Below are 26037 nucleotides of genomic sequence, written 5' to 3'. Positions count from 1 at the left end.
GGATTTAAATATAAATTTTTATAATTTATTTTTGTTTAATAGTTATGATTTCATTGAATTCTAATAACAAGAAATAGATTAAAGAAGATTTTTTGATTTACTTTTTTCACTTTATGTTAATTCAAGAATATTATTAATTTTTAGGATAGTTGTGTAAAAACCCCATTCGATCATTAATACTGAAAAAGTTCTTATTGTAACTTAAGAAGAAAATGATGAGAGAGGTACAATTAATCCCTTGGGATTAATTATCTAGCCTGCTGCAGAAAATTTAGTAGGCTTTTCTTTATCTGTCACTTTAAGATTAATGAAAACCTTTGTCTGCAACTGCTGTTTGTTTGAAGTTAAGGTCAAGCCTTCATGATATTTGCATTCATTGAAGGCTGGCATTTTATATAACACAAGCTTCATAATTGTTTAAATATACATTCAATTTTAAGTTGTTCTTTACTGCCTAATGTAAATACAAGGATATCATTTTCAGGTTTTTGAATATTCAGGAATTATCTTGAAATTTTAAGAATACAGTTGCTGTTGCTTATTCTTCGTACATTTTTCAATCATTCCGTAAGCTGCACCCTATTAATTCTACCTTATGGCGGGGCCCTTGCTGACTGGTCAGTTTTCTAGTTTATGTAGTTAGAAGTACTTTTATCTGTGGGGTACTTTGTACAACCCTCACTTGATTTTAACTGTTGACCTAAGCATAACCAAAGGATTGCATTTGACATGTCTCATCTGTCTTAAAGGTAGATTAAGTTTTTAAAGAAAATCAAAATAGATTGCAAATAATAAATAAATAAATAAGTGAATAAAAAATGGATGAATAAATTAATCATGTAATCATTCAGTCAATCGGTCTTTGGATACATAAAACTCAAATCAATTCTATTTTATATTTGTATCAAATAGAGAATCTGGCTGTTGGAAAAAAGTAGCAAAGACCCTATTGAAATTTTAAACAATGGATAGATTTATTCAACAAGGTATTTTTTTATTTTAAAAATAGTAAAAATGGTAAGTCATACTCTTAGTTAAAGGACAAAGAGAACACATGCATTGTTCAAAATTCATTCTTTCAACTTAAAATATCTAAAAGGTTGCCACTATTAAAAGCAAAATTCTGTTTTTGGAAGTGTTCAGTCATCTTGTGATTTGAAATGTGGTAGAAATAGATAATAAATGAAAAGAGCTTTATATGGTTTGAGATAATAGAAAAAAAAAGTTGATTGTTCATTAAGTATTCAGTTGTTCATCCATGATGAAAATAGAGTCTTTGAATTTACTGTTGACAATATTGGATCTGTTTTTCTCTCTTTATATATATAACAAGAAGGCCAATGTTTTTGTATACTTACATAATATAAATGTGCAGTTTGTTTCTTGGAGAGTCAAATATATATAAATTTGTTTCAGTCCTATTTGTATATAGTTTTACGGTCGCTTCATGCATATGGCCCTGCAATGCTCTAGGAATTGAATGGCTCTCTTTCCATTTGAGGACGTCAATATGCAGCTTTGTGTTCTTGATGTGGAAAGCAGTTGATCCTTGACTCGCCTGTAATAATAAGTTCTGTATGAAGTATTACAGATGGGAATTATATAGTCTGATGAAGAGGAACAAAAAATTGATATCCAAGTGATGGATAATTTATCACCCTAAAACATGGAATCTATAGCTGTCTCCTACATTATGGAATTGTTTTTTTTTTTTTTTTTAAATTAATATTAGTTGGATTCAAGGGAAAGTTTTGAATTGAATTTCTGTGCAATAATTTGTCGTGTGTGAAATTATTGATATGAAGAAAGCATGTTAAAAACTGAAAACTTTTTCTTACGAAGATTCCTGTGTTGTTTTCGACAATTTGGTCATTCCCATGCCTCCAAAACAGAGGAGGCACAAGGTAAATTAATTTAGTTAATTAATTGCCAGAGCTCATCAATAATCTGATAAAAGGTTCAACCTGGACTCGATTCAATTTGCATGTTTAATCAGGTGTGCATCCAATATTGATGGTGATGTTAGTGTGACAGTACAAATTTGTTTGTTCTTAATTCTTCATGAAGTCTCTCTATTTTCATGATTGTAAGTCTGTTTGCAACATGGAAAATTGACCATTAATTTTCATCACATATATTTTGATTGATTAAAATGATAAAGAGGAAAATATGTTGAATTGGTAATATTATATACTTCAATTTTAGATACACCTTGTGTAGATGCATCAAAAGCAAGACATCAATAAATATTTGATGCAACTTACTTTGAAAAATTCATTCATTTTGGTTTTAATAATATCTGAAAAAATTAACACCCAACACCCCCCCCCCCCCCCCCCCCCCCCCCCCCCCCAAAAAACCTCGGCGGGGGGGGGGTAGATATTCATTGATGGAAAGTGATGAATAATTCATTTATATGTTTGATTTGATCAATTGAAATAATCCAGAGAGTCATTGAGGAGTAGAAGTTTTTAGTCTCCAGATTGTGGAATCAAGCCATGGCATAATATACACTTTTGATTTGTTTTCTCTCTGTATTTCCTAGCTGAGTCTGTGGTTTGTTATATAAAGTTTTGCTAGACAAAATTTCATCAATAAAGGAATCCCTATTTCGGAAAAAGATATATAAGATGTAAAGAAAAAAAAATGCATTAAGACACTGAATAACAAAGGACTACTTTTTTAATACTCACCAAGAGAGATTGGCATTACAATAAAATATTGCTTATATACTACTAATGATTTCTGCCAATATAGTGATGAATGCATTGTATGTTTACCAGACAGCTGCCCAAGCAATGCTTATATTTTACTGTCATTGAGGACATCCAGAGCATGTAATTGAGAACCCTGGAGTCTGCAGTCCTGATATTGATCACCAGGGGCCTCACTTCCCCCCTCTGGCCTGTGGTGATGACTTTGAAATAAACATTCTTTTGGCACCAACATTGTTATTTTCTTGACAGGTGTCATTTGCATTCTTCCTGTATTGTGTATATTTCTAAAAATTGATTGTGTTTTATGTCTGCTTGCTGCAGAGACAGAATATTCGATCATTGGGATTGTGCGCAAATCATTTTAATGACATCAGAATCACAAATTTTTTTAGTTTTTAAAATTAGATATATTATTATATAAATTGATGTTTTATGCAGTATATTGTCTTTTTGGATCATCTGGATTGCTAAAAAAGGTTTTTAATCATGTTAATGATATTAGATTCACAATTTATAGCTAAAAAATTTGACCTCAAATCAGTTGATATTTTATACAGTATGGTGTCTTCATAATATGTCTTCTTTATTTTGAAAGTATGTCTTGTTTTCCAGATATTTTGAACAGTTGAATTTCATTTCAAGATCAGTCATGACATATCTTTACTAATAATATAAATGAAATCACTGATTCATAAAAGGTTTGTCAGGATACAGTCCATATAGTATCAAGTTGATTCTAACCACAGAGATGTAAATTAAAAGAAACTGTAGTACATTGTAATGAATTAAGATTCTTGTTAACAATGATCTATTCATATTTCAGGAGCAAGTAGTGACAGTGAAATATTGGACTCCAGTGGAACAAAGGACGAAGTTAGGAATGGAAAACCTTTATCCAACGGAAGTGTGCAATCAGAGGGAAAAGACAAGAAACATGAGAAAGACAGGGTTGAATTCCCACAAGAATCGGATCAAAGGAAACTTAACCAATTATTTGATGCCTTTAGAGTGCCCAAAACCAAAGAGCTTTCAAGTAAATCTCACTCAACAGTGAGAAAAGTGACATCTAAAAAATATGAGGAATCTGATTCCGATTCAGACTCTTCGGTGTCAACAGACACAGAGAAAAATCAAGAGGAAGTCCGAAAATCTTTGCCCAGCGGGAAAGTGGATAGTGTCGATAGTGCCAGTAAAAATATCTCAGCATCAAGCTCTGGGACAGATATACACAAAAGTAATGTTTCAAAGGATAAAAACTTACAGAGAAACTTTTCTGATGATTCGGTTCAAACACTTGTGTCGGACGAGGTTCCATTTTCGAAAAGTAGCACAGAGACGCAGATTAAAGTAGATGTACATTCTGATGAATCAAACTCACCAACATTGTCAGTAAGTAAACAAAGTGAAGTGAAATCAAAGGTGGTGGAGGATATTGTGAAAAACAGATCACCCAGTCAGAAAAAGACTGCCACAGAGATGATAATGGCCATGAAAAGTACAAGCCCCTCATTAACTCCCAATCAAAACCACCAAAGTAATTCTCACCATGTAGATCCCAGGAGGTATATGCCAGGGAGATCCCCTTCCCCCTACTCTTTTGACAGTATTCCTTCATCCCATGCAAATTCACCTTTACCTGTGAAAAAGAGGGACAGTCACGTTAGTAGAGAATCATCCGACACGGATTCTACGTCTCGGATGAGTACTGCGGATTACAGCGGTACGGAATCCTCTCACGTTCGTGAGAGCAGTAGTGGTGCTGAAGATTATGTGGTAGAAGAACTATCTAAAGTTAGATTTCGACGGATGTCCAAAAATTACGTGGAGAAAAGAAAGACGAAAAGTAAGTCATTTTAGTTTTAAACTCGTGTTGTATTCACTATTGTACTTCTTCACTGTTCATGCTGTTTGGTTCATAAGTGTTTGCTTTTTCAATTTTGATTTTCTACATGTGATGTGATTTTAAACAGTAAGCTGATGCATATATATAACTATTAATTTCCCTGACGTAGTCTGCAACATAGTTAAAAAAAATATGTAAACTAAAATTATGAAGTTAACTTTTAACTTAAGTGCATGTAATGATTATATTTCCTTACAACATTTTGATTTATTATTATTCATTAGCTTCCTTGGGTTTTAAATTTTCTCAATATTATGTGTGAATGTGTGCATGTTTTCATTTCATAGGTCCACCTCCTGGGTGTGATCCCTCTGTTGTAGGTGTAGTGAGAGAGGGGCAGTTGGGCAACTCTCCTGTAGACATATCTAAAAATATTTCCCCTTCTAAGTCCCCCCAAGTATCTCCCCAAAATGTCTCCCAAAAGGTCCCAGATCACCATCAGTTTGTGAGAATATTGGACACGTCTGATTGTGAAGTTCCTTCCAATGTGTCTTCAGATTTATCATTGTTTGACATTGAGAGAGACTGTCACTTGGATCCTGAAGTGTATGATATCAGTGATTTAGCGAAAGTCTCCAGATCCATTCTGACACAGCCGCAGTCAGACTTAGGTCCTCTAGGGAGAAAGAAATCTCCCAGACCACAGAAAAAGGAGAGACAAAAGAGTGCAAGTGTTCAGGAACAGTCTGTGAGTGGAGGTGAAGGAAAATGTGTTAAATTAAAACAAGAACATGTTCACCATATACAAAACACAAACATTAGTTCAAAACAAGAAAAAAATTCTAAGAATTCAAAGTCTAATAATGTGAAACCAAAAGAAGATACGACTGAATCTGCAGTGTCAAAGAAGTTGATCATGTTCAACCCAGATGACCTGGAATCTGACTCCACTGATTCTAACCAGGAAATGGATTTAAAAACAAATCTGAAAACAAATCTTGCAACCAATCAAAATATGGATCTTGTGACCAGTCAGAAAACAGCTCACACAACCAGTCAGAAGACAGATCTACCAACCAATCAGAAAACAGATATTTCAACAGAGAGAAACAAGAATTCTATTACACAGAAACAGGGCCTTCAAAAGGGCAGTGCTCAAGGCCCTAATGAAGAAATCATTTTAGCAAAAGGATTACAAGAAAATGATGAGGGTCAGGAGAAATATCAGGAAGTTGTCAATGAAGATATTGCTCTTGATGATTCTGGTAAACATGACAGCTTTGATTCACTGCTGGAGTCTTCACTCTTTCAGAATTTCAGGTTATCCTCCATTGATGACAGGCAGAATAGGTTTGAATCAATTGAGAGTTTCAATCTTTCTCCTCTGACACCTCTGTCTGACAGCAAGATTGGAACCAAACCACAGACATATACTTTAGCTTTTGTAAATGACAGTGTTTGGACAAATGAAAGCTCAGAAAATGTTGGAACAACTGAAGAAGACTTTGATGAAATCTTCAACAAAGCTGTAACTGATCTAGAATCAAATGAACCAAAAAGAAAACCTGTTCGAAAGAGAAGGAAAAAATCTCTTAGGCCAAGTACTGGCAGCAACAAAGACCTTGAGGAAATTGCAGAAAATGTGGAGGATGGTGTAGAAGAAAGTACTAGAAGCTTCGAAAAGGAATTTGGAGAGCACCATGAATTCCGGTTCTCTGTTGATGAAAGCCCACAGGGCCAGGAACGTAATGGTGAGGAATCAGAAGATTTCAAAGAAGAAGTACAGAAAGCAAAGGAAAGTGAAAGTTTGTCATCTCTGTGGAGGTTTGAGGATGACTCACTGAAAGATGAGTTTCATCAAGTGTTTGGAAGTGTCCAAGAGTCACCACAAAAGCCAACTTATGCACAGAATAGAGCATTCCTTCGAAAAACATTTGCTACATCGACTGATTCTCTGAGCACAGAATCAGATGCACTAAGTGTTATTCAGGAGGAGAATAATAGCAGTGACAATAGCAATGAAGATTTAGAAGTGCATTTGCATGATATTAAAGAGGAGGAGGATACTGCATTATTAACAGAATGTGCAGAAAGTAATGTTGAAGAAGTGCATATTGACAGTCAAAACAAAAATGAGGTAATTTTTGATGATTCAGAAGGAATAGATGAAAATATAATACTCACTGAAATGGCTGATAAAATGAATACTGAAGTAGAAGCAGAGAGAGAAATAGATACTCTGACAAATACCAATGTGATAGTTTTAGACTCAAGTTTAAATGAACAGTCTTCTACTGACTATCTTGAAGAAGAAGTGATTGATGTAAAAGATTTGAATAAAAAATACACCAGCAATTGCAATGATTTGCAAACTTCTCCTGTTCATGAAAAAGTGGAAAACAGTGAGGTTCATAATACAGAAAGCAGTCTTGGCAAGATGTTGCTGACTTCAAGCAAGATTGCAATGATGACCTTACAAACCTCTGAATCTCCAGCTGATAAGTCTGTTACCTCCACTGAGAACTTGGTGTCTTCCCTGGAAGCAGAAGTATGTTTGGATGAAGAAGATTCCCAAGCAAGTGAGGACCTCCTGCTGCAACAGATCATCCAAAGCCAAAATAACAGAGAGGACAACAATGTGCATGACTCTTCTCCGAACAGCCAAACCGAAAAAGTCAGAAAAAGAACCAAAAGCAAACAGTTGGTTCAGGAATGGCTTCAGACAGATGTTCCCGGGGAAGTCATGGGAGATGTCCCTGCCGACATACCTAGTCCTCTGATGGAGGATTGGCTTTTGAGGGAGGGTTCTGAGGGGGTTGTTCCTCCCACACCTGCCCCTGCCCTTGCCCCTCTCTCCCGACCTATATCAGAAGGTGGTCAGAAATCTGCTGACTCTTACCCCAGCACTGTTCCTTTTGTCCCCATTCTTCAGATAGAGGAACACTCAGGTATCCTACTTTTTTTTCTGCTTGCCTCGCTGAGGTAGATCCTTCCTTTATAATTCATCATTCTTTGTGTGAAATGAAGTGACCATTTTAAGCATATAAGCTTTCTATTCTAAAATTTATCTAAAGTGCATTGTTTTAAAGTGCAGATCATGGTTCAAAGTACAGAATACCTTGTAAAATTTAATATTTTTTTGAACATTTCTCTTTAAAAAAAGAACTCTTTGTAACAATTCATGTAGAAAAATTGATTTGTCACATCATTTCGCAACACTAAATTTCCCTGCCTTGGAATTCTCCCTTCTAACCACTTCAAAGCCTCAAAATTATGCAACATCAACAAAGTTTTTAGTTTTGAATATTTTTAAGGCAGTAAAAAGCTGGCAACCTTTCACTAATTGTTACAAACAAGTCACAACTGTTTATCAGCATTTCATGGAAACCAAATTATTTTCAAAATTACGCAACTTGTGGCTCGGGTACCCTCATTAAGTAAAATGAACAGGCCTATTCCAACAAAATTGTATGCTTATATAATCAACATGATAGACTTATTCCAAAAATCAATCAACTTGATTGGACATGGATGCTAAAGATTCAAAGACCTTTGTGATGTTGGCTAGTTACATGTACTGCAGGTGTTGGGAATTAATGGTTTTGATTTCTGTTTTTTCTCTGTCATCTTCAATAAGAACAAACGCAGTGAGGTATTAATTATGATTTATATTTTTCTCTTATAGTTTCCAGCTATTGATTTTTTTTTTCTTTTGATTGCAATATATATCCTTTGTTATTAGAAACATCTAATAATAAAAGAAAACGAGAATGAAGAAAGTTAAGCAAGGTTAATGTCAGTATTAGATTAGGCAGTGCTTAACATACTAATTAAATTTTTTCTCTTGAAAGTTCAAAGCTATGTTGATGTTAAGTTTGAATCATTTAGATTCATTTAATTATTCAAAAAAAAAAAAAGGGAATTTTTTTAGAGGAGCCAATGCCCTTGGTTGCAAATGTTTTCAAAGTACTTCCTAATTAAAGTAAGATTCATTCAGTATCACAAATGCTTACAAATTTGATGTCCTTGTAAGGGTCAGTAAGAACGCTTTGTTCAAATACTTTCATACATTTGTATAACTGTTTATAACCAGTAGGCATTTCCCTTGGTTGTCTGTGCAGTGCTTGTAGAGACAGTGAATAGCTAATGATTTCTGTACAAATAACATTCCACTAGGAGGTGGACTTCAGAAAATTTGATTTTGCATGGACAGTTATTAACAAAGGCACATTAGAAAACATGCATGCGTTTTTGCACTTTTATCAACAATTTGGTGTTCAATATGGATTTTTTAGCTCACCTGAGCCGAAGGCTCAAGTGAGCTTTTCTGATCAAAATTTGTCCGTTGTCTGTCGTCGTAGTCGTTGTTGTCGTTGTAAACTTTTCACATTTTCATCTTCTTCTCAAGAACCACTGGGCCAATTTCAACCAAACTTGCCAAAAGTATCCTTGGGTGAAGGGGATTCAAGTTTGTTCAAATGAAGGGCCACGCCCTTTTCCAAGGGGAGATAATCATGAATAAGAGAAAAATTATTGGCATTTTTAAAAAATCTTCTTCTCAAGAACCACTGGGCCAGGAAAGATGAAACTCATGTGGAATCATCCTCAGGTAGTGTAAATTAAAGTTTGTTCAAGTCATGACCCCCGGGGGTAGGGCAGGGCCAAAATGGCCGATCAAAGTTTTACATAGGAATATATAGGAAAAATCTTTAAAAATCTTCTTCTCAAGAACCACTGGGCCAGGAAAGATGAAACTCATGTGGAATCATCCTCAGGTAGTGTAGATTCAAGTTTGTTCAAGTCATGACCCCCGGGGGTAGGGCAGGGCCAAAATGGCCGATCAAAGTTTTACATAGGAATATATAGGAAAAATCTTTAAAAATCTTCTTCACAAGAACCACTGGGCCAGGAAAAATGAAACTCATGTGGAATCATCCTCAGGTAGTGTAGATTCAAATTTGTCCAAGTCATGACCCCCGGTGGTAGGACGGGGCCATAATGGCCGATCAAAGTTTTACATAGGAATATATAGGAAAAATCTTTGAAAATCTTCTTCTCAAGAACCACTGGGCCAGGAAAGATGAAACTCATGTGGAATCATCCTCAGGTAATGTAGATTCAAGTTTGGTCAAGTCATGACCCCCGGGGGTAGGGCAGGGCCAAAATGGCCGATCAAAGTTTTACATAGGAATATATAGGAAAAATCTTTAAAATCTTCTTCTCAAGAACCGCTGGGCCAGGAAAGATGAAACTCATGTGGAATCATCCTCAGGTAGTGTAGATTCAAGTTTGTTCAAGTCATGACCCCTGGGGGTAGGGCGGGGCCAAAATGGCCGACCAAAGTTTTACATAGAAATATATAGGGAAACCTTTTTAAATCTTCTTTTCAAGCACTTCAAAGCCATGATTAGTAATATTTATATGGAATCATCCTCAGGTAATGTAGATTTTAGTTTGTTCAAATTATGATCCCCTTGGGGGTTAAAATTCAACCCCCCCCCCCCCCCCCCACTTAAGTTAACTTACAGTTCTGATCTGATATGTGTTTTTTTTCCTTGCTGATGTTCTCAGGTGAGCGCTGTGGCCCCTGGGCCTCTTGTTTCATTTGTTTCAGCTTTTCGTCTCTTTTGTATTGCAAGAGCATTGGTTATCATGTTAATTGATAAATCTAGGCACACCAGTATTTTTTTTATTTAGATTAAAAAAAATTCTTTAGTACATTTTTTTAGTACATATGCTAAGAAATGACTATAGTAAATATGGTAAAATATTTTTGATCAGCTAGAGGTATTTGTTAAAGCCAAAGAACAGTTTAAAATATATTTTCATACTATTTGTCTAGTTAGATATGTAAGGCTTTGTGGACAGAAACATTTCTTTTGAGAAGGAAAACATCCAGGCATTTCCTTTGAAGTCTTATAACTATCTGTTTCAAAGGCAGTCATACTTTGTACCTGAAACTCCCAAGACACACTTGATAGAATTAATTAAATATTTTGTATGCTACATTTTTAACCTTGAATTTGTTTTGTCAGAGAGAGCAGAGGGAGGAACCACCCGCCTGTCCCCCCGGGCAAGTTCAGAGGGGTCGGGAAGTTTTGAGGACAGCGGTCATGTTAGTGGTGCTTCTACAGAAAACACTCCTGAGCATCGCCGAACCGGCAGTGCAATCAGTCAACTATCAGTGCCTTCATCCACCTTATCCACAGTTACTGATGTAAGTACAGTATCCACCTTATCCACAGTTACTGATGTAAGTACAGTATCCACCTTATCCACAGTTACTGATGTAAGTACAGTATCCACCTTATCCACAGTTACTGATGTAAGTACAGTATCCACCTTATCCACAGTTACTGATGTAAGTACAGTATCCACCTTATCCACAGTTACTGATGTAAGTACAGTATCCACCTTATCCACAGTTACTGATGTAAGTACAGTATCCACCTTATCCACAGTTACTGATGTAAATACGAGGGTTGATCCAAAAGTAATGTCACAACTTCGATAAAATCGCTACCCGTCGACGTAAAACAACAAAATTATTAATGATGAAAGCTACATTTATTTCAAATCAGACCTGAAAATTTCAATTCACTACAGCATGATTTATGCTTTTCAAAATATCGGATTATATACAAAGTGCGATTATGGTAGTCGCCGCACCTAAATAACGTCATATGACGGATACACGACGTCGTACATTTAAACGCTTCATTTGCTTTCATTAAAAATATGAGAGATCCACGAACACGTTCACATATTTCACCTTCTTAAAGAAAACTTGCTACCCATCGTACACTCACTCTTTCCATAATTAATTCTTCTGTCAAAATTCTTTGAACAGTAGTATAAGACCAACTTAAAATTTCACATATCACTCTAACCGTCTGTCTTTTTTGAAAACGTCAAACACCATTGAACGTTTCCGTCCGTCCTCTCATCTTTCGCTCTTCTTGTCATCTGCTGAGCATTCAATGACCCATCACCCATTCAAAATCGCTGAAACTATCGGCCCAAATTGGTTATACGGAAAAGTAGTTCGTATTTGATTTGAAATATTTTGGTATATTAATGCGCAATATTCATTACTACATGTATTAATTTAATAAGAAATCAGTGGTTATGTAAATTTTATTTATTTTAGAATTTGAATAAGTATGAATAATAATGATGAAATATATATCAAATTTGAATATAATTATGAATGTGTATGTATTATGAAAAGTTTACAAGTAGAAAAGGTATACAGATTGACAGGTATACAGGTCAACGGGTAATCTATAGGTATATAGGTCTACGGATGGAAAGTTATATGGGTTTACAGGTAGACTGGTCTATGGGTTGATAGTTCAACAGGTCTACATGACTGCAGAAATACTGGTCGATAGGTCTAGAGGTGTACAGGTCTACAGGTTGACAGGTCTACGGGTCGACAGGTCTACGGGTCGACAGGTCTACAGGTCTACGGGTTGACATGTCTACAGGTCTACGGGTTGATAGGTCTACGGGTTGACAGGTCTACAGGTCTACGGTCTACAAGTCTACAGGTCTACGGGTCTACAGGTCTACAGTTCTACAGGTCTAAGGGTCTACAGGTCGACAGGTCTGCAGGTCTATGGGTCTACAGGTCGACAGGTCTGCAGGTCTATGGGTCTACAGGTCAACAGGTCTACAGGTCTACGGGTCTACAGTTCTAAAGGTATACGGGTCTGCAGGTCTACGATTCTACAGGTCTACAGGTCGACAGGTCTACAGGTCTACGGGTCTACAGGTCGACAGGTCTACGGGCCTACAGGTCGACAGGTCTACAGGTCTACAGGTCGACAGGTCTACAGGTCTACAGGTCTACAGGTCTACGGGTCTACGGGTCTACAGGTCTACAGGTCGACAGGTCTAAAAAACAAGGGATTCAATGTTTCCTAGATATTATAGTATACAAAATTCAGATTGATGATTATAATTTTTGGACAATTTACAAATTTTTTGAGAAGTCATTGTGTAAATGAGGTAGGAAATGAAAATGTAAACAATTTATATGAGATGACTATATTGTTAAGTATTAGAAATTGGAAACGGTATGACCGATGTCATCGATAAGTTTTTGGTAAACATCGCCATTTGAAAATCCGTATCGATATCTATATGAAAATTCATGCAAAAAATCCTGGATCTTGTCGTGGAGAATGCCTTTCATTTTCTTGATTTTGTTTTTCGTAATACCCCAAACGCCCTCAATTTCGTTGGTACATGTTCCATCGCTGGCTAAGAATTCTTTAGAATGATTGACTGTTTTGTGCACAAATCCCTCTTCAACCAAAGTGTTATATGCTGACCAGCAATCTGAATGAATTGTAGAACCTTCGGAAACAGATTCTTTAATTATAGGTAATAGAGTGTCTTTATTTCTCTTTTCCACTACCCGAAAAATGACTTTTCTGGTTCCCTTTTCAACCATACCAAAAACCCACGTATCCTGTCTTCCTGTTCCTCTGTTATATTTTCTTTTTTTTCCAAATAAGCTTTCGTCAATTTCTATAATTCCCATACTATCTCCAAGTGTAATTGGATCATTCTTTAAAAATTGCAATGTCATCGATCGTAATTTGCGAAACCACTCTATAACTGTGCCATGATTAACATCAACCAGTTTCTCAATTTCATAAATTTGAAAATCCATTCCAAAGTAATATAATATTTCCGTGAGTTTTTCCAGCGATAATTTGGAATTCTGTGAAAAATTGAAAATAGTTTATAAAATTTAGAATAACAGTGTAATAAATTGATAATGTTTTAATAAAATAATTGTTTGTTTTGAATCTTTATGGGTCAATTTTTTTCCTATATTATTGAAAATGTTTCCTACCTCAAAGATTGAATTTTTCCTAATGGAACAAGATGAAATACAGCATGGGCATTTCCATTGAGCCTGATCTGATAAATCTTTTCGCTTGACTAAATTCATTTCCGATCCACATACTACACAGTCCATATGTTTTTGTAAGATGTTTATTTCCATTAAATATGATATTAAATTTTCCTTATGGGAAATAATTTTGTAAAATTCAAAAGCTTTCGGAGCCCGTTTCGAATTTTCGGAATTGGTATCCATTTTTAAAAAAAAATGGAACCAGTATAAGAATCTTTAGAGTATCGAAAACTTTGCTGAATAAAATTTTAAGTATCCATAGCGTTACTATGTATTTGTTACAAAAAATATTATGTATCCATAACGTTACTTATATTATGACGTCACAATAGAAACGTTTCATTTCAAAGACACTTTGGATAAGAGATGGCATCGATGAAGAAAGTTAGAACGGAGGATGTTTTTGAAATTTACAAGAACTCATATAGCGTTAAAATTCCATGGAAAAATGTATTTTCAGAAGAAATTGAAAACTGTTTGACAGTGTTCGAAAAGGCGACGAATTGTTCTAAAACTTTAATTACGGCAAGCTTATTATCCTTAGTTGCGGCACTGACCGGACCAGAAAGTAAAGTTACTGTGGGAAGCAGTGAATATACCACAGTTCTTAACCAGTTTATAATCTCCGTGTGCGCGCCCGGTGGAGGAAAAAGCAACACATTTTACAGAGTTGTAGATCCGGTAATTGAGAAAATCAGAAAGAAGCACGGGGTGAATCTGCAACTGGAAACATATACAACCGCTGGTTTACAGAAGCATCAGATAGACAACAACGGATACGGTCTAATTACCAGTGATGAGGGACACCGTTTCTTAACATCCATAAATGTAAAGCAATCGAAAGGAGAGGGCGAACGTTCACTGTTATGCAAAATGTGGGGCGGGAAAGGAGACACGGCAACCCTAGTATCCGGAAACAGAGGTTTCATGAAAACGTCAATGTCATGTTGCTTGTTTATTCAACCCCATCCTCTGCTTTCCGAATTATTCCATCTTGGAGGAGATGATGGTTTGCTTGACCGATTTCTGTTCTTTGTGTCAAAACCTATATTTAACACATCGGCAGTAACAAAAGAAAACATGCAGATACTAAAAGATTCAAATGTGCAGGACTTTGCCGAAATATTGACAAAAGTTTACGAAGAACATACTAAAGGGCAATTGTACACTCTCTCAGAAGTTGCAGAGCAAGAATTTGACGCAATGACTGACTCGTATGCAGAGTTCATAAGTAGAAAATATGGCTCAGATGAAGGTATGAAATGTTTTGATTTTTTTTTCTCAAATTACAATGTGTATAATTATTTTAATATATAATTCGTTTATTTTTACTCAAAATAATTATAACGATATTATTAGTGAATGAATAATGTATTTACAAATAGATTTAAATAATTTTTTTAAAAATGTTAATTAAGATTGTAGTTCTAAAAAAATTAATAGAAAAAATAATTAAATGAATAATGCATGTAGTTATAAATGAAATTAATACAATTTATAAAATGTATTATTTTAAGAAGATGATAAGGAAAACAATGAACCTTCAATGTCTCAGAACGATCCATCTGAGGAGTCGTCCACAATTACTAGTAAGGATACAACACATATTTTGAGATTGGCAGTTGCTCTACACATCCTGCAACATAACCTGACTGGAGCTATGGAGAATAGATTAACTCCAACACCTACAGAAATTACTGAGGAAACATTGAAGCAGGCCATGGTTTTATATAATGCGGTTTCTCAACAGAAGGCTCTTTTTGTACAGGTTTGTTATATTATTGTGGTCAATTTAAAAAGATAATATGGATGAGGACATGTGCACGTAGAATATGAAAGGGTCAAATATTTGTATTTTTTTCTCAAAATGATTAAGTTAATATATAACACCCCCCCCCCCCCAACACTACCTATATTTGTGGCGCATCACGGTTAAATTAATTTCTGTCTCACACAGATGATACATATATATGTGTTGTCATTAATTAAGATGTGTTTATTAGATAAATAGCATACATATAATGTATATTTACTGAGCATAAGAAAACGTATTTAGATTTAAGTATTTATCTTGTTATTTCAGTCAGTACAAGCATTTGAGAAAGAAGTCTCCAATTTAAGAATAAAATCGGTGATGTCCTTTAGGGAAAGAGTCTTTAAGGCAGTATGCAAGGCAAAGAGCCCCTGTGTGTCAATAAGATATTTGCAGCAGCATCTTAAGGGATCTTTATCCCAGAATATCAGAAGTAAGTTATGCAATAAATATCATTGAATTAAACTGTAAAACATTGAATGATATGATGTAAAATTTTAATCCAAATTTGAATTTTCATTCAAACTTTTTATAAGATGTACATGTATACTCATTAGTGTTAATGTCATTCCATTGTGCATTCTGACATGTTTTAACTTAAACCGAAGCAAGTGACATAAGTTGTTAACAAAATATAGTAATGCCAATTAATATAATATTCAGTGTTCAATATTTCTTGAAAAATTAGTTTTAATTTTGAGGGAATTTCGTATTTATATTTATAGAAAAAATTATAGACACTGTATTCTCAATGTAGGGGAATAGTTATATACTTAACATAATTAAATACTATTGAAAGTTTTCCCATATTTTCATTGATTTAGAATATATATGATTGCTAATTTTTTTTCAAATCAATGATACAACCATCATGGTAATATATATGTTTTATAAATAAAAATTACAATAAATATTTTTAGTTGAACTAGAGCATTTGGAAAGGTTGGGATTTGGGAAATTAAAAGCATTAAAGACAAGGCAAGGGAAAAAAGATTTTTTCATGAAGATCCATCCAAACTGCATAGACGAAGAAATTGGGGAACATCAGAAGATGCTGACCAACGCAGCCATTAGTATTGAAAATTATAGGACCAACTTCAATGACGACTCAACAATCGGAGCAGATGTTAAGGGGTTTCTTATGCAGAACCATCCACAATCGGAGATGATTGAGTTTCTATGGTGATTGGGAAGATTGTGAAATATTTTTTGTTATGCAGAAACATACACAATCAGAGATGAATGAGTTTATATGTTGACTGGGAAGATTGTGAAATTTTTTTTTTATAATTATAAAATATCATTATTAGCGGGTGCTATATTAAGCTGTAGTCTGTTGACATGTCGACCCGTAGACCTGTTGACCTGTAGAACTGTAGACTTGTTGACCTGTAGACCTGTTGACCTGTAGACTTGTTGACCTGTAGACCTGTTGACCTGTAGACCTGTTGACCTGTAGACCTGTCGACCTGTAGACTTGTTGACCTGTAGACCTGTTGACTTGTTGACCTGTTTACCTGTAGACTTCAATTAGATATTACAGTGCAAAATAATATATATTTATGTAAGTTTATATTTTTATGTATTCATATGAATACCTATGAATATTCATGAATTCAATAAATTGAGTTATATGCAAATAATAAATATTTAATATTTTTGATTTAAAATAACTATATACAGTTCAGAGGACTATTTACTCCGTTTTCAATATGAGTGAATCCACAGGTACTACATATCCGTATACTATACTTGATCCAAACTATCTAAATAAGTCCCTTATTTACATTCTTTCCTCTGTGAGACTGGTGAATCAACGTTACTGTCTCTTCTGGCGATTTCTTCATTTTGAAGCTAAAATGCATTACAGTTTGTTCTGGCTTTCTTTGCCCATTTCGGCATTTCCTTTTTTTCAATGCAATGCACCGGAGTAAAACAACGATGTTTTTAAAATAAAAAATAGCAATTATGTCATATACTTTTCAACTTAAGACTAAAAAATGATGTAAATTTTTGTCTTTTCAAATATTTTGTGATTAGGCGCTTTTAATAGATGTTTTTTAATGTGTTTGTCTTCTTTAATTAAAAAAAGTACACTTTAATTGTAGGGGTGGGACGATACACACATCTTGCGATACGATACGTATCTCGATATATTGGCACGATACGATACGTATCTCGATATTATGAGAAATTATGAAACTTTTCAAAAGAATTAGTATTTTATTTCTTTTTTTTTGTTTTGACATAAACTCAACATATTATTCTATATCAAATCATGTTTGCTTTGAAATTTATACTTGAAGTTCATCAATTGACTAAAATTTTACAAAAACAATAATACATGTACATACTATTATTACCAAATTACTATTCAGAAGTTGTTTACAAATAGTTGGGTAGTTTATCAGAGAATACTGACTGAAAATTCATTTGAAAAACATCGATCACATTTACATTTTTATTGATTAGTTGCTGAAAGTCTGTAGCCAGGTTGAGATTACAAGATGGACAAACAATTAATAAAATCAAATGTTCTGGAAACGATATTTTCTGTGTATAGCACGCATTACATACTGAACTTTTCTTGTCCAATCTTCCGAGACTGCTTAAAAGTGAAAACATTTTACCCCTAACCAACAACTTATTAGTTCTTAAGTGTGTTTTCAATAATCAACATCATTTCTTCGCTCGTACAAGCCGCCATTTTTCAAGGACAGGTACTTTCGTTTTTAATTTTTGGATAGGTCGTTCGTGTACTGTTTCGTACCGATATTTGAATGCTTGTATCGTAAACCGTATCTTTGAGGAAAATATCGATATGTATCGGTGTATCGGTATATCGTCCCACCCCTATTTAATTGTGACGTTCGGTTGTGACGCGGCGACCCCCCATATGTTCTATGTTTTAAACATCTATGAAATAAATTCAGTTAAACATTATTGAATGAAAAATTCAAGTTAAATTCAATTTATATTTGTGCATCTTTTGGTACATTATATGTGATAATATGACGCCAAATATAAAAGATATGGACACTGTGACATTACTTTTGGATCAACCCTCGTACAATGTCCACCGTAACTGATGTTAGTACACCATGCACTGATACTGATATAAGTACATCATCCACTGTTACTGATACTGTTGCTGACATAAGTACATCAACCACTATTACATGTACTGATGCAAATACATAAGCCTTTCAAACTGATGTAAGTAAAATTATAATTCATCCACAAATGGAACAGTCTTATGAATCTCAGGTCTAATGTGGAATCAAAGTTTGTTAGGGCCAATATTTGTGGATTTCAGGGGTCACCCTTAACATATGAATTGACATAATTAACTCCCTACAGATAAGTAAATTGTACTTCCCCATGAACATTGGCCCCCAAACAAATCACAATAACTCCACACTAGCGATTGGGAAACTTCCAAAAGTTTATACATGTTATAGGTTACTGAAATACTCAACAATCATCTTCAGTTCTGTGATGCAAACCAGCAGCTGCATCTGAAAGTATCCCAATTCAAATAGTAATGGAGACAGAAAAGTAACAATGTGAAGTCTTTCTTTATTGAATTACTTGTTTTACGGTTACATGTATATCCTATTTCTCCTTTTTCTGGCTGCACAAACTTTCTGCACTGAGAATATTAACAGAAGATTGGATTGGTTTCAGTAAATAATTAATCCAGTGACATATAGTTAAATCAGTGTTGATTTAAATATAGATGTCCGTCACAATATATTGATTTTCCTGCAGACATTTTCGGGAAAAAAAAACCCTTTTATTAACTCTCTAGATTGAAGTTGTACAAAGAAATTAGTTGAGTGAAATCAAGAACCCATTAAATAGATTTAGTTTTTAAAAAAATGTTTTTTCATAAAAATTGCAGTTTGTTCATGCATCTATTCATACCAAATTTAAATTCACAGCACTGGAATTTGTATTGCGCATTGGCTCAAAGACTTTTTGTTTTTTGCACTGTCATGTAATGACTTGTGACCTTTTTTTTTTAATTTCAGCGTTCATCAGAGGACACAGACATCGATGACCTGGTGGCCTCCCATCGTTGCCTTAGCGCCAGTAGTCGTGGTAACCTCCTATCAACAATAGCTGTAAGTCATCATGAGCAAGTTACACAACTTTCAATGTTTGCTTTTAAAAATTGACATTTTATCTCAAAAATTGAGTTTGAACTATAGAATGAATATCTTGAGATCTAGAACATGAACAAATCTTTAGATAGTACACATACTATTAGAAATAAAAGATATTTTCTATTGTTTAGCTCAATAATAAAAGAAATGTTCTAATAATAGAAATCTTTATATAGTTCTATTGAATATAAAAAAAAAAATTTCTACTGTTAAGCTCATTTATAAGGAAAGTTCTAATAATTGTTTCATTCGTAAATATTTACAGGATAGTCGAGAAAGCATCCTCAGTTTCTATAGCAATGCAGGTGAGGTGGATTATGGGAAGATTCCTGTTACGGGGGAGATATGCTTTGGTCTGGAGTATAACTACAGGACTGGAACGCTGGAGATCCAGGTCAAACAATGTAAAGGCCTGGCTCCGGCCGACACCAAAAGGAACAGATCTGATCCGTATGTACACCCATCCAGACAATGTATACTACAGTTACAGTCTGTTATGAAAAACTAACTCCTAAGGAAATCTGGGTTATATGAAACTTTTATAAATCTCATAGAAAAATTTTCAGTAATAGTATATTTCTGAATCTCAAAAGCTATAAGCATGATAACTTAGGATACAGAATTTGAGGTCCAACCTATAACCAAGTTTTATACTTTATACAATCATGGTGGAAAAAAATTTCTTGCCATTTTCATAATATTTTAGACATGACTGAAGTTGGAAAAAAATCATAGTATGATCATGCATTTCAATCTTGCAAGCAAGGCATGGTTTAGAAAAATCTAACTGCAAAGAAAAAACTATATATTAATGACAATATTTTGTTGCAAACTATGTGGAAGAAAATTGTTGAATTTAAAAATTTAAACATATTACAAAATTTTCAGATATGTCAAAACTTACCTACTTCCTGACAAAACTCGAGGAGGAAAAAGGAAGACGCGCATTATGAAGAACACCTTAAATCCAGTGTTTGAGCAGACTCTAAGGGTATTCAGCATTTCTAAATTTAATTTTAAAAATATTCAGATTTCAAACAGCTTTCCAGTAAAGTAAAATTTAGTCCAGTTACTGTATTTAATGGTGTTCCAAGTGAACATTTTACACTTTTTGATGTGTTTTGTTTCAGTACTTAATTTCTAAGAGTGAGCTGGAGAACAGGACTTTGTGGGTCACGGTGTGGCACAATGACCGGTTCGGACGCAACGACTTCCTGGGAGAGGTCACCATCAACTTTGATTACTTTCGGTTCTCTGATTCTTCAGCCAAGTGGTACCCACTTCAAGAGAGGGTAGGTGTATTTAGTTATGAAATGATACCTTTTCTTTTGCAGAATTTTTTTTTTAAATTATGATTTTTATGCAAGAGCTACATGTAGGACATACATGAATACATTAGCATCAAAAGGTCATAGGGGATATAGAGAGGGGAAGAAATAATTAATTACAATTTGGAAAAATATATCTAAATACAATAAGTCAAGCTCAATTAGTAATACATGTACATTTAATACAATTTAATTCAAGAGGATGTAGATGCTTTGAAATTACTAATTTTCGGGGTGGGGGGGGGGGGGTGGGGGGGTGGGGATGGGTTAATTTACATTGAATTTGAGGTATGATCAGACACCCACAGATTTATGACAACAACAAAATGTCAAATTTTCATATGCATTACTATTATAAAACATTTTCTAACCACAAAATAAAATCTTCACAAGCCAATATTTTTTCCTCAAACCTCAAAAATTGGACCCCACAAAAATCAAGATTTGAAAAAAATAAGAAGAAGGGAAACTTGATAGAAAAAACAATATCTCTGATTTATATTGGGGGGCCCAGCTTAAATATTTGCAGATTTTCATTTTGTAATCTGTGGATAACTTGAAATGGTACATGTTGTATAAGAACATTAATGATACATTGTACATGCAGTTATAATATTATCTCGTCCAAACCACAAAACACAAATTGTTTTAAAATTGAAACAATACCATGATTGTAGAAAGGAAAAAGGACATTACTGGTACTATGAAGTTTTTAACAACGTTATGAATTATGCATTTGTTGAAAACGAAAATCACAAACCATGTACAGAGTAAAAGCTTGATCCTGTATTGGATAAAAACTTTTTTTTTTCTTTGATTTCGAGTTCTGCATGCTTGTGATAAAAACTGTGCCTGTTTTTCATCATCTGCATGCTTTTGTTAATTGCTTTTTTAGCCTCTTTAGTTTGTGTTTGAGCTGTACATGTTCATTAAAATACAATGAGACAATACCATTGTGAGAATTATTACGTAACAATGCTTTTGTTTGTGCACCGTACGTAGCATATACTCAGCTCATTGACAAATGAAATACTGTAAAATGCATCATCTCTGTAGATTTCATTGTATAATTACCGAGAGAGAAATTGACACCAGCATGTTTCCCATTGTAAATAAATTTCTCTGTTGACATAATTGAGGTCGTTGAATTGCACAACATATTGGAAATAATTATTCCATTGGGAATTCATTGTACTTTTGTTTTCAGTTCAATATCAGAATGTGGTCTGTATGATGATATAACATGGTTTAAAAAAAAAAACGTCACATTTTATAGGCTACATTAAAAGAAATCATCTTTATCTCTTGATTGCTGGGAGAGAAAAAAAGGGGGGTGGGGTATTTTATTTAAACAGATTGCCTAATTGTACACTTTGATGTCAATAAAAGTAAATTTTTGATTTCATTTGTTATGAATATCAATTTCATGTTACTGAAATTTAAATGCAAAATTATTTTTAGATAGAAACCTCGGAGAGATATAATGATTGTTATTTTATTTTATTTATCGAAAATAAAAAATATATGTAATACCCTGTGTTTTCTAGATTGAGTCCCAGCCTACTGCCAATCTAACATACAAGGGAGACTTATTCTTAAGCATGAAGTTTGTACCACCAGAAAAAGTCAGGAAAGAGGACACAGTGACATCTCCTTCCAAGAAAAAGGTCAAGAGGGGAAGATCAGAGGTCGGAGGTCCAAAGGGTCAACTCCATGTTCTGATTAAAGAGGCCAGAAACCTGAGTGCTGTCAGGAGCAGTGGCTTTTCTGATCCTTTTGTTAAAGGGTAAGTAGTTTTTTTTTTTTGACAAAAGGTGATAAGATATGTATTCTTCCTCGTAATTATGACAGGTGATGTGAGACTTGTCTTTTAATGAAGTGAAAAATGATTCAAATCCATAAATTTTTTCAAGGACTTTTATGTCCCTGGATTGAAAGATCCCGGGGGTATATTTTTTTTGTTGCGTCTATCTGTTTGTCTTTTGTCAACTTTAACCTAGCCCCTAACTATTGTGCCGTCAAGTGTAAGTGTATTCCACTTCAGTCTACGTTCCACTCCAGAATTGTGTTACCATGGGGGGAATAGTGTTTCACAAACACATCTTGTTCTATCAGTGCATTTTTTTCAGTAACATTTCAATCAATTTTTAAGTTTAATGGGGTTCAAAAATATTTATGAACAAAATTAATTAACTTTTGTGATTTGATATAGGTACTTGTTGCCAGACAAGCAGAAAGGCCTGAAGCAGAAGACATCCGTGGTCAAACGCAACTGTAACCCGCAGTGGAACCACACGTTTATGTTTGATGACGTGTCCAAGTCAGATCTCAAGGAAAGATGTCTGGAACTCACTGTGTGGGACCACGACAAACTCAGCAGCAACGAGTTCCTGGGGGGACTCAGATTTAATCTAGGTGTTGGTGAGTTGGATTTTGTGTTTTTGTTGAGTCTGCGCCTGTGAATGTGGTGGGGCGGGGGGTATGTTAAAGATGTTTTGACTTTGATATTCTTTTGCATCATATGTCCTACAACTTCGAGCCTCTTTATAAGGATCATTGTCTGATATTGGATCAGGATTTAGTGACTTTCAAAGCAAAAATGTCAAGGTCATATGTGTTCTTAGACAAACTCGAAGACCATTTTAGATTAAACATTGGTCAGGTTGTGTTTTGAAAAAAAAATCAGATTGATTTCATTTAGTTAGTTTTATTTTGTTGCAATTTTGTTTCTAAAATAAAACTTATATTTCAGGTAAAAGTTATGGAAAGCCAGTGGATTGGATGGACGCCCATGGAGAGGAAATTTCAATGTGGCAGGCCATGCTGGACCGACCCAATATTTGGATAGACTGTGCCCTAATGTTACGACCGAATATGGACAAACGCAAATATTAGACAATTTCACCGACTCAATATCTGGATATAATGTGCCCTTATGTTACGACCGAACATGGACAAACGCAAATATTAGACAACTTCACCGACCCAATATCTGGATATAATGTGCCCGTATGTTATGACCAAACATGGACAAACACAAATATTAGACAAAATCGCTGGCTGACCCAATATCTGGATAGGCTGTGCCCTCATGTTACGACCCAGCATGGACAAACGCAAATATTAGACAAAATCGCTGGCTGACCCAATATCTGGATAGACTGTGCTCTTATGTTGCGTCCAAACATGGACAAATGCAAATATTAGACAACATTGCCGACCCAAATACCCAAATGTACCCTAATATTACGACCCAACATGGATAAACGCAAATATTAGATAGCTTTTTTAAAAAATACACAATGCAGTATGTACTTTTTTCTACAAATTAGCATTTTAAGCAAAAGAATAGGACTTAATGATATATTGGCTGATAGACCCCCTTCATTTCGTTAAAAAGTCACAAAATTCTTAAAATTTTGGTATTTTGGGGGGGGGGGGATGGGATAAGGGGGGTGCTGTTGTGTTAAAATGATATACATATCTCATTTTGGACATGCAACTTAAGTGTTACTGATAATATTTTTGATGTAATGAGTAGTTCATTGTTGAAACTTACACATGAATTCGAATTCATCAGCAAGACAAAGAATTTCAATATTTATTTTTGGCAATTTCAAATTGATAAAATGCTGAAGTTATTGTATGTAAGTTTATTTTCTTATTGACTACGGTCAGAGAATGACTGTTCAAAACTAGATCTGTGCAATGAAAGATTTCATGCATAATATTTTATGTACAAAAAACAAAATGTTTATGATATGGCTATGGGATAAAGTATGGCACGTGAAAATTGAGTTCTATATTGAAAAAATATTTTCTGTGTGTTGTACAGCAAAACTCGATTTAATATAACGAAGTCACTGAGACCTGTATGATACTATTTGCTATATCCATAATTCGTTATAACCATACAAGAAATTCATTAAAGTTATATAGTTGGGGATCCAAGATGACTTCGCTATATCCATAAATTCGCAATATCCGTGTTCGTACTAAACGAGTTTTGCTGTACTTTGTTTTAAAACTCAACTTTCAATATATTGGTTTGTTTAATTAAAATTTGATGATATGTTATGACTAATAGTCACAGAATTTGGTATTATTTATTATTTATTGTGGGCTTTGCAGGGTTGGTTTCTCTCCAAGGGGTTTTGAATTCTATGTTAAATATTTAAAATTGATTATTTTTATTTACAAATGGGTAATATATTATTGATATTTATATTAATAAGTTATTAACGTCATATACCTGCATCAGATCTGAAACCTTATATATATTGCAAAGAACTTGCTCTAAAATATTTACTATTTTTTGTACTCATCTTGTTTACGTTTGTTTCCATGGTTACTATTGGTTGTATTTAATCATTGTTGAATATGTTTCTTGATGTTACATTCACTTCCATGTGCTATTTATATTATTAATTACATGTAGAAAATGAAACTTTGCTCAACACTAGCATTGTAGCTAGGCCATATTTAGGCCATTATTGTCAACTGTGTCGAAAGAATGCATATTTTTGCCTTCATTGAATTTTTTAACAATCAGATTACATGTACATTTCACGCAGATGATGGCAACAGAATATCTCTTTGAAGTTGTACATTCATATAGTTTTGTTATTAAAGAGAAGATGGAAATTGAAGATTTGATAGTTTGAAAAGCCTATCCAAATTGAAAGTGCATGTATGTAAAGATGTATATTATTTCTGGTTCTAAACTTCTTTCCAAGTTTTATGAATCTGAAACTATGTAAAGTTTCCAAATTTCATTCTGATAAGATGAAATTCAATCCATGTTTACATTCATCATAAATGAAATATTTTAACAATTTATTCACAAAGAAGGAAATCCTATAATTGTATTATTTATATATGTTTTTTTCCCCTGTTGGTCTCTCTTTATTGTTAATGTACATAAATTATTTCATACTGTTGATATCTGCTACCTTTATAATAAAACAATACTCTTGATTATATACAGTTTTTGATTATTTTATCTTGATTCAAGCTTAAGAAGTTCTAATTAGATACCCTTCAGATGGCGATAATTTTCTATGCGGAAAACATTTCACATCGTTGAAAGGGGAGAGTGATTGTAATTTTTGGTTCAGTAAAATCTTTTATTTGGTTATCACTGCATACCTTTTACCTTAATTAAGGCACTGTTTATGTGAAATATGAGTCACACTGGTCTAAGGGCAGAAATATGTTCTCCAGAAAGGGAGTTAA

The 26037-nt window shown here is 34.1% G+C and overlaps 2 protein-coding genes across 3 annotated transcripts; both read left to right on the top strand.

Moving 5' to 3' along the window:
* Nucleotides 1–1786: 1786 nt before the first annotated feature.
* LOC134260167 (uncharacterized) lies at nucleotides 1787–24148 on the top strand. Of its 2 annotated transcripts, XM_062742754.1 has the most exons (12): nucleotides 1787–1904; nucleotides 3541–4560; nucleotides 4908–7508; nucleotides 10596–10777; nucleotides 19340–19432; nucleotides 19740–19924; nucleotides 20363–20465; nucleotides 20605–20766; nucleotides 21480–21500; nucleotides 22350–22588; nucleotides 23015–23223; nucleotides 23555–24148. In XM_062742754.1, the coding sequence occupies exons 1-12, from the start codon at nucleotides 1811–1813 to the stop codon at nucleotides 23695–23697; spliced, it is 5052 nt and encodes a 1683-aa protein (XP_062598738.1). In that variant the 5' UTR covers nucleotides 1787–1810; the 3' UTR covers nucleotides 23698–24148. The 2 variants fall into 2 exon arrangements, with proteins under 2 accessions (XP_062598738.1, XP_062598739.1); XM_062742755.1 differs by lacking the exon at nucleotides 21480–21500.
* Nucleotides 14830–16831, top strand: LOC134260161 (uncharacterized). Its single transcript, XM_062742747.1, has 3 exons — nucleotides 14830–15260; nucleotides 15576–15738; nucleotides 16226–16831. Exons 1-3 carry the CDS (start codon nucleotides 15039–15041, stop codon nucleotides 16489–16491), a joined length of 651 nt encoding a protein of 216 aa, XP_062598731.1. The 5' UTR covers nucleotides 14830–15038; the 3' UTR covers nucleotides 16492–16831.
* Nucleotides 24149–26037: the final 1889 nt, after the last annotated feature.

The sequence above is a fragment of the Saccostrea cucullata genome, unplaced genomic scaffold (assembly GCF_032062105.1).
Source record: "Saccostrea cucullata isolate Sc308-1 unplaced genomic scaffold, CSIRO_AGI_Scuc_v1 ctg2512, whole genome shotgun sequence".
Taxonomy (NCBI): Eukaryota; Metazoa; Mollusca; class Bivalvia; order Ostreida; family Ostreidae; genus Saccostrea; species Saccostrea cuccullata.
The sequence above is the reverse complement of the archived record's forward strand: the minus strand, read 5'-3'. Positions and strand labels throughout refer to the sequence as shown.

What these genes read in the sequence shown, in the direction of transcription:
- LOC134260161 (XM_062742747.1), top strand. Translation starts at nt 15,039, where the DNA reads ATGTCTCAGAACGATCCATCTGAGGAGTCGTCCACAATTACTAGTAAG. An exon ending in AGAAGGCTCTTTTTGTACAG is followed by an intron (nt 15,261 to 15,575) that starts GTTTGTTATATT and finishes TTGTTATTTCAG; the next exon opens with TCAGTACAAGCATTTGAGAA. An exon ending in TTTATCCCAGAATATCAGAA is followed by an intron (nt 15,739 to 16,225) that starts GTAAGTTATGCA and finishes AAATATTTTTAG; the next exon opens with TTGAACTAGAGCATTTGGAA.
- LOC134260167 (XM_062742754.1), top strand. Translation starts at nt 1,811, where the DNA reads ATGTTAAAAACTGAAAACTTTTTCTTACGAAGATTCCTGTGTTGTTTT. An exon ending in ACCTCCTATCAACAATAGCT is followed by an intron (nt 19,433 to 19,739) that starts GTAAGTCATCAT and finishes AAATATTTACAG; the next exon opens with GATAGTCGAGAAAGCATCCT. An exon ending in GGTACCCACTTCAAGAGAGG is followed by an intron (nt 20,767 to 21,479) that starts GTAGGTGTATTT and finishes CCATGATTGTAG; the next exon opens with AAAGGAAAAAGGACATTACT.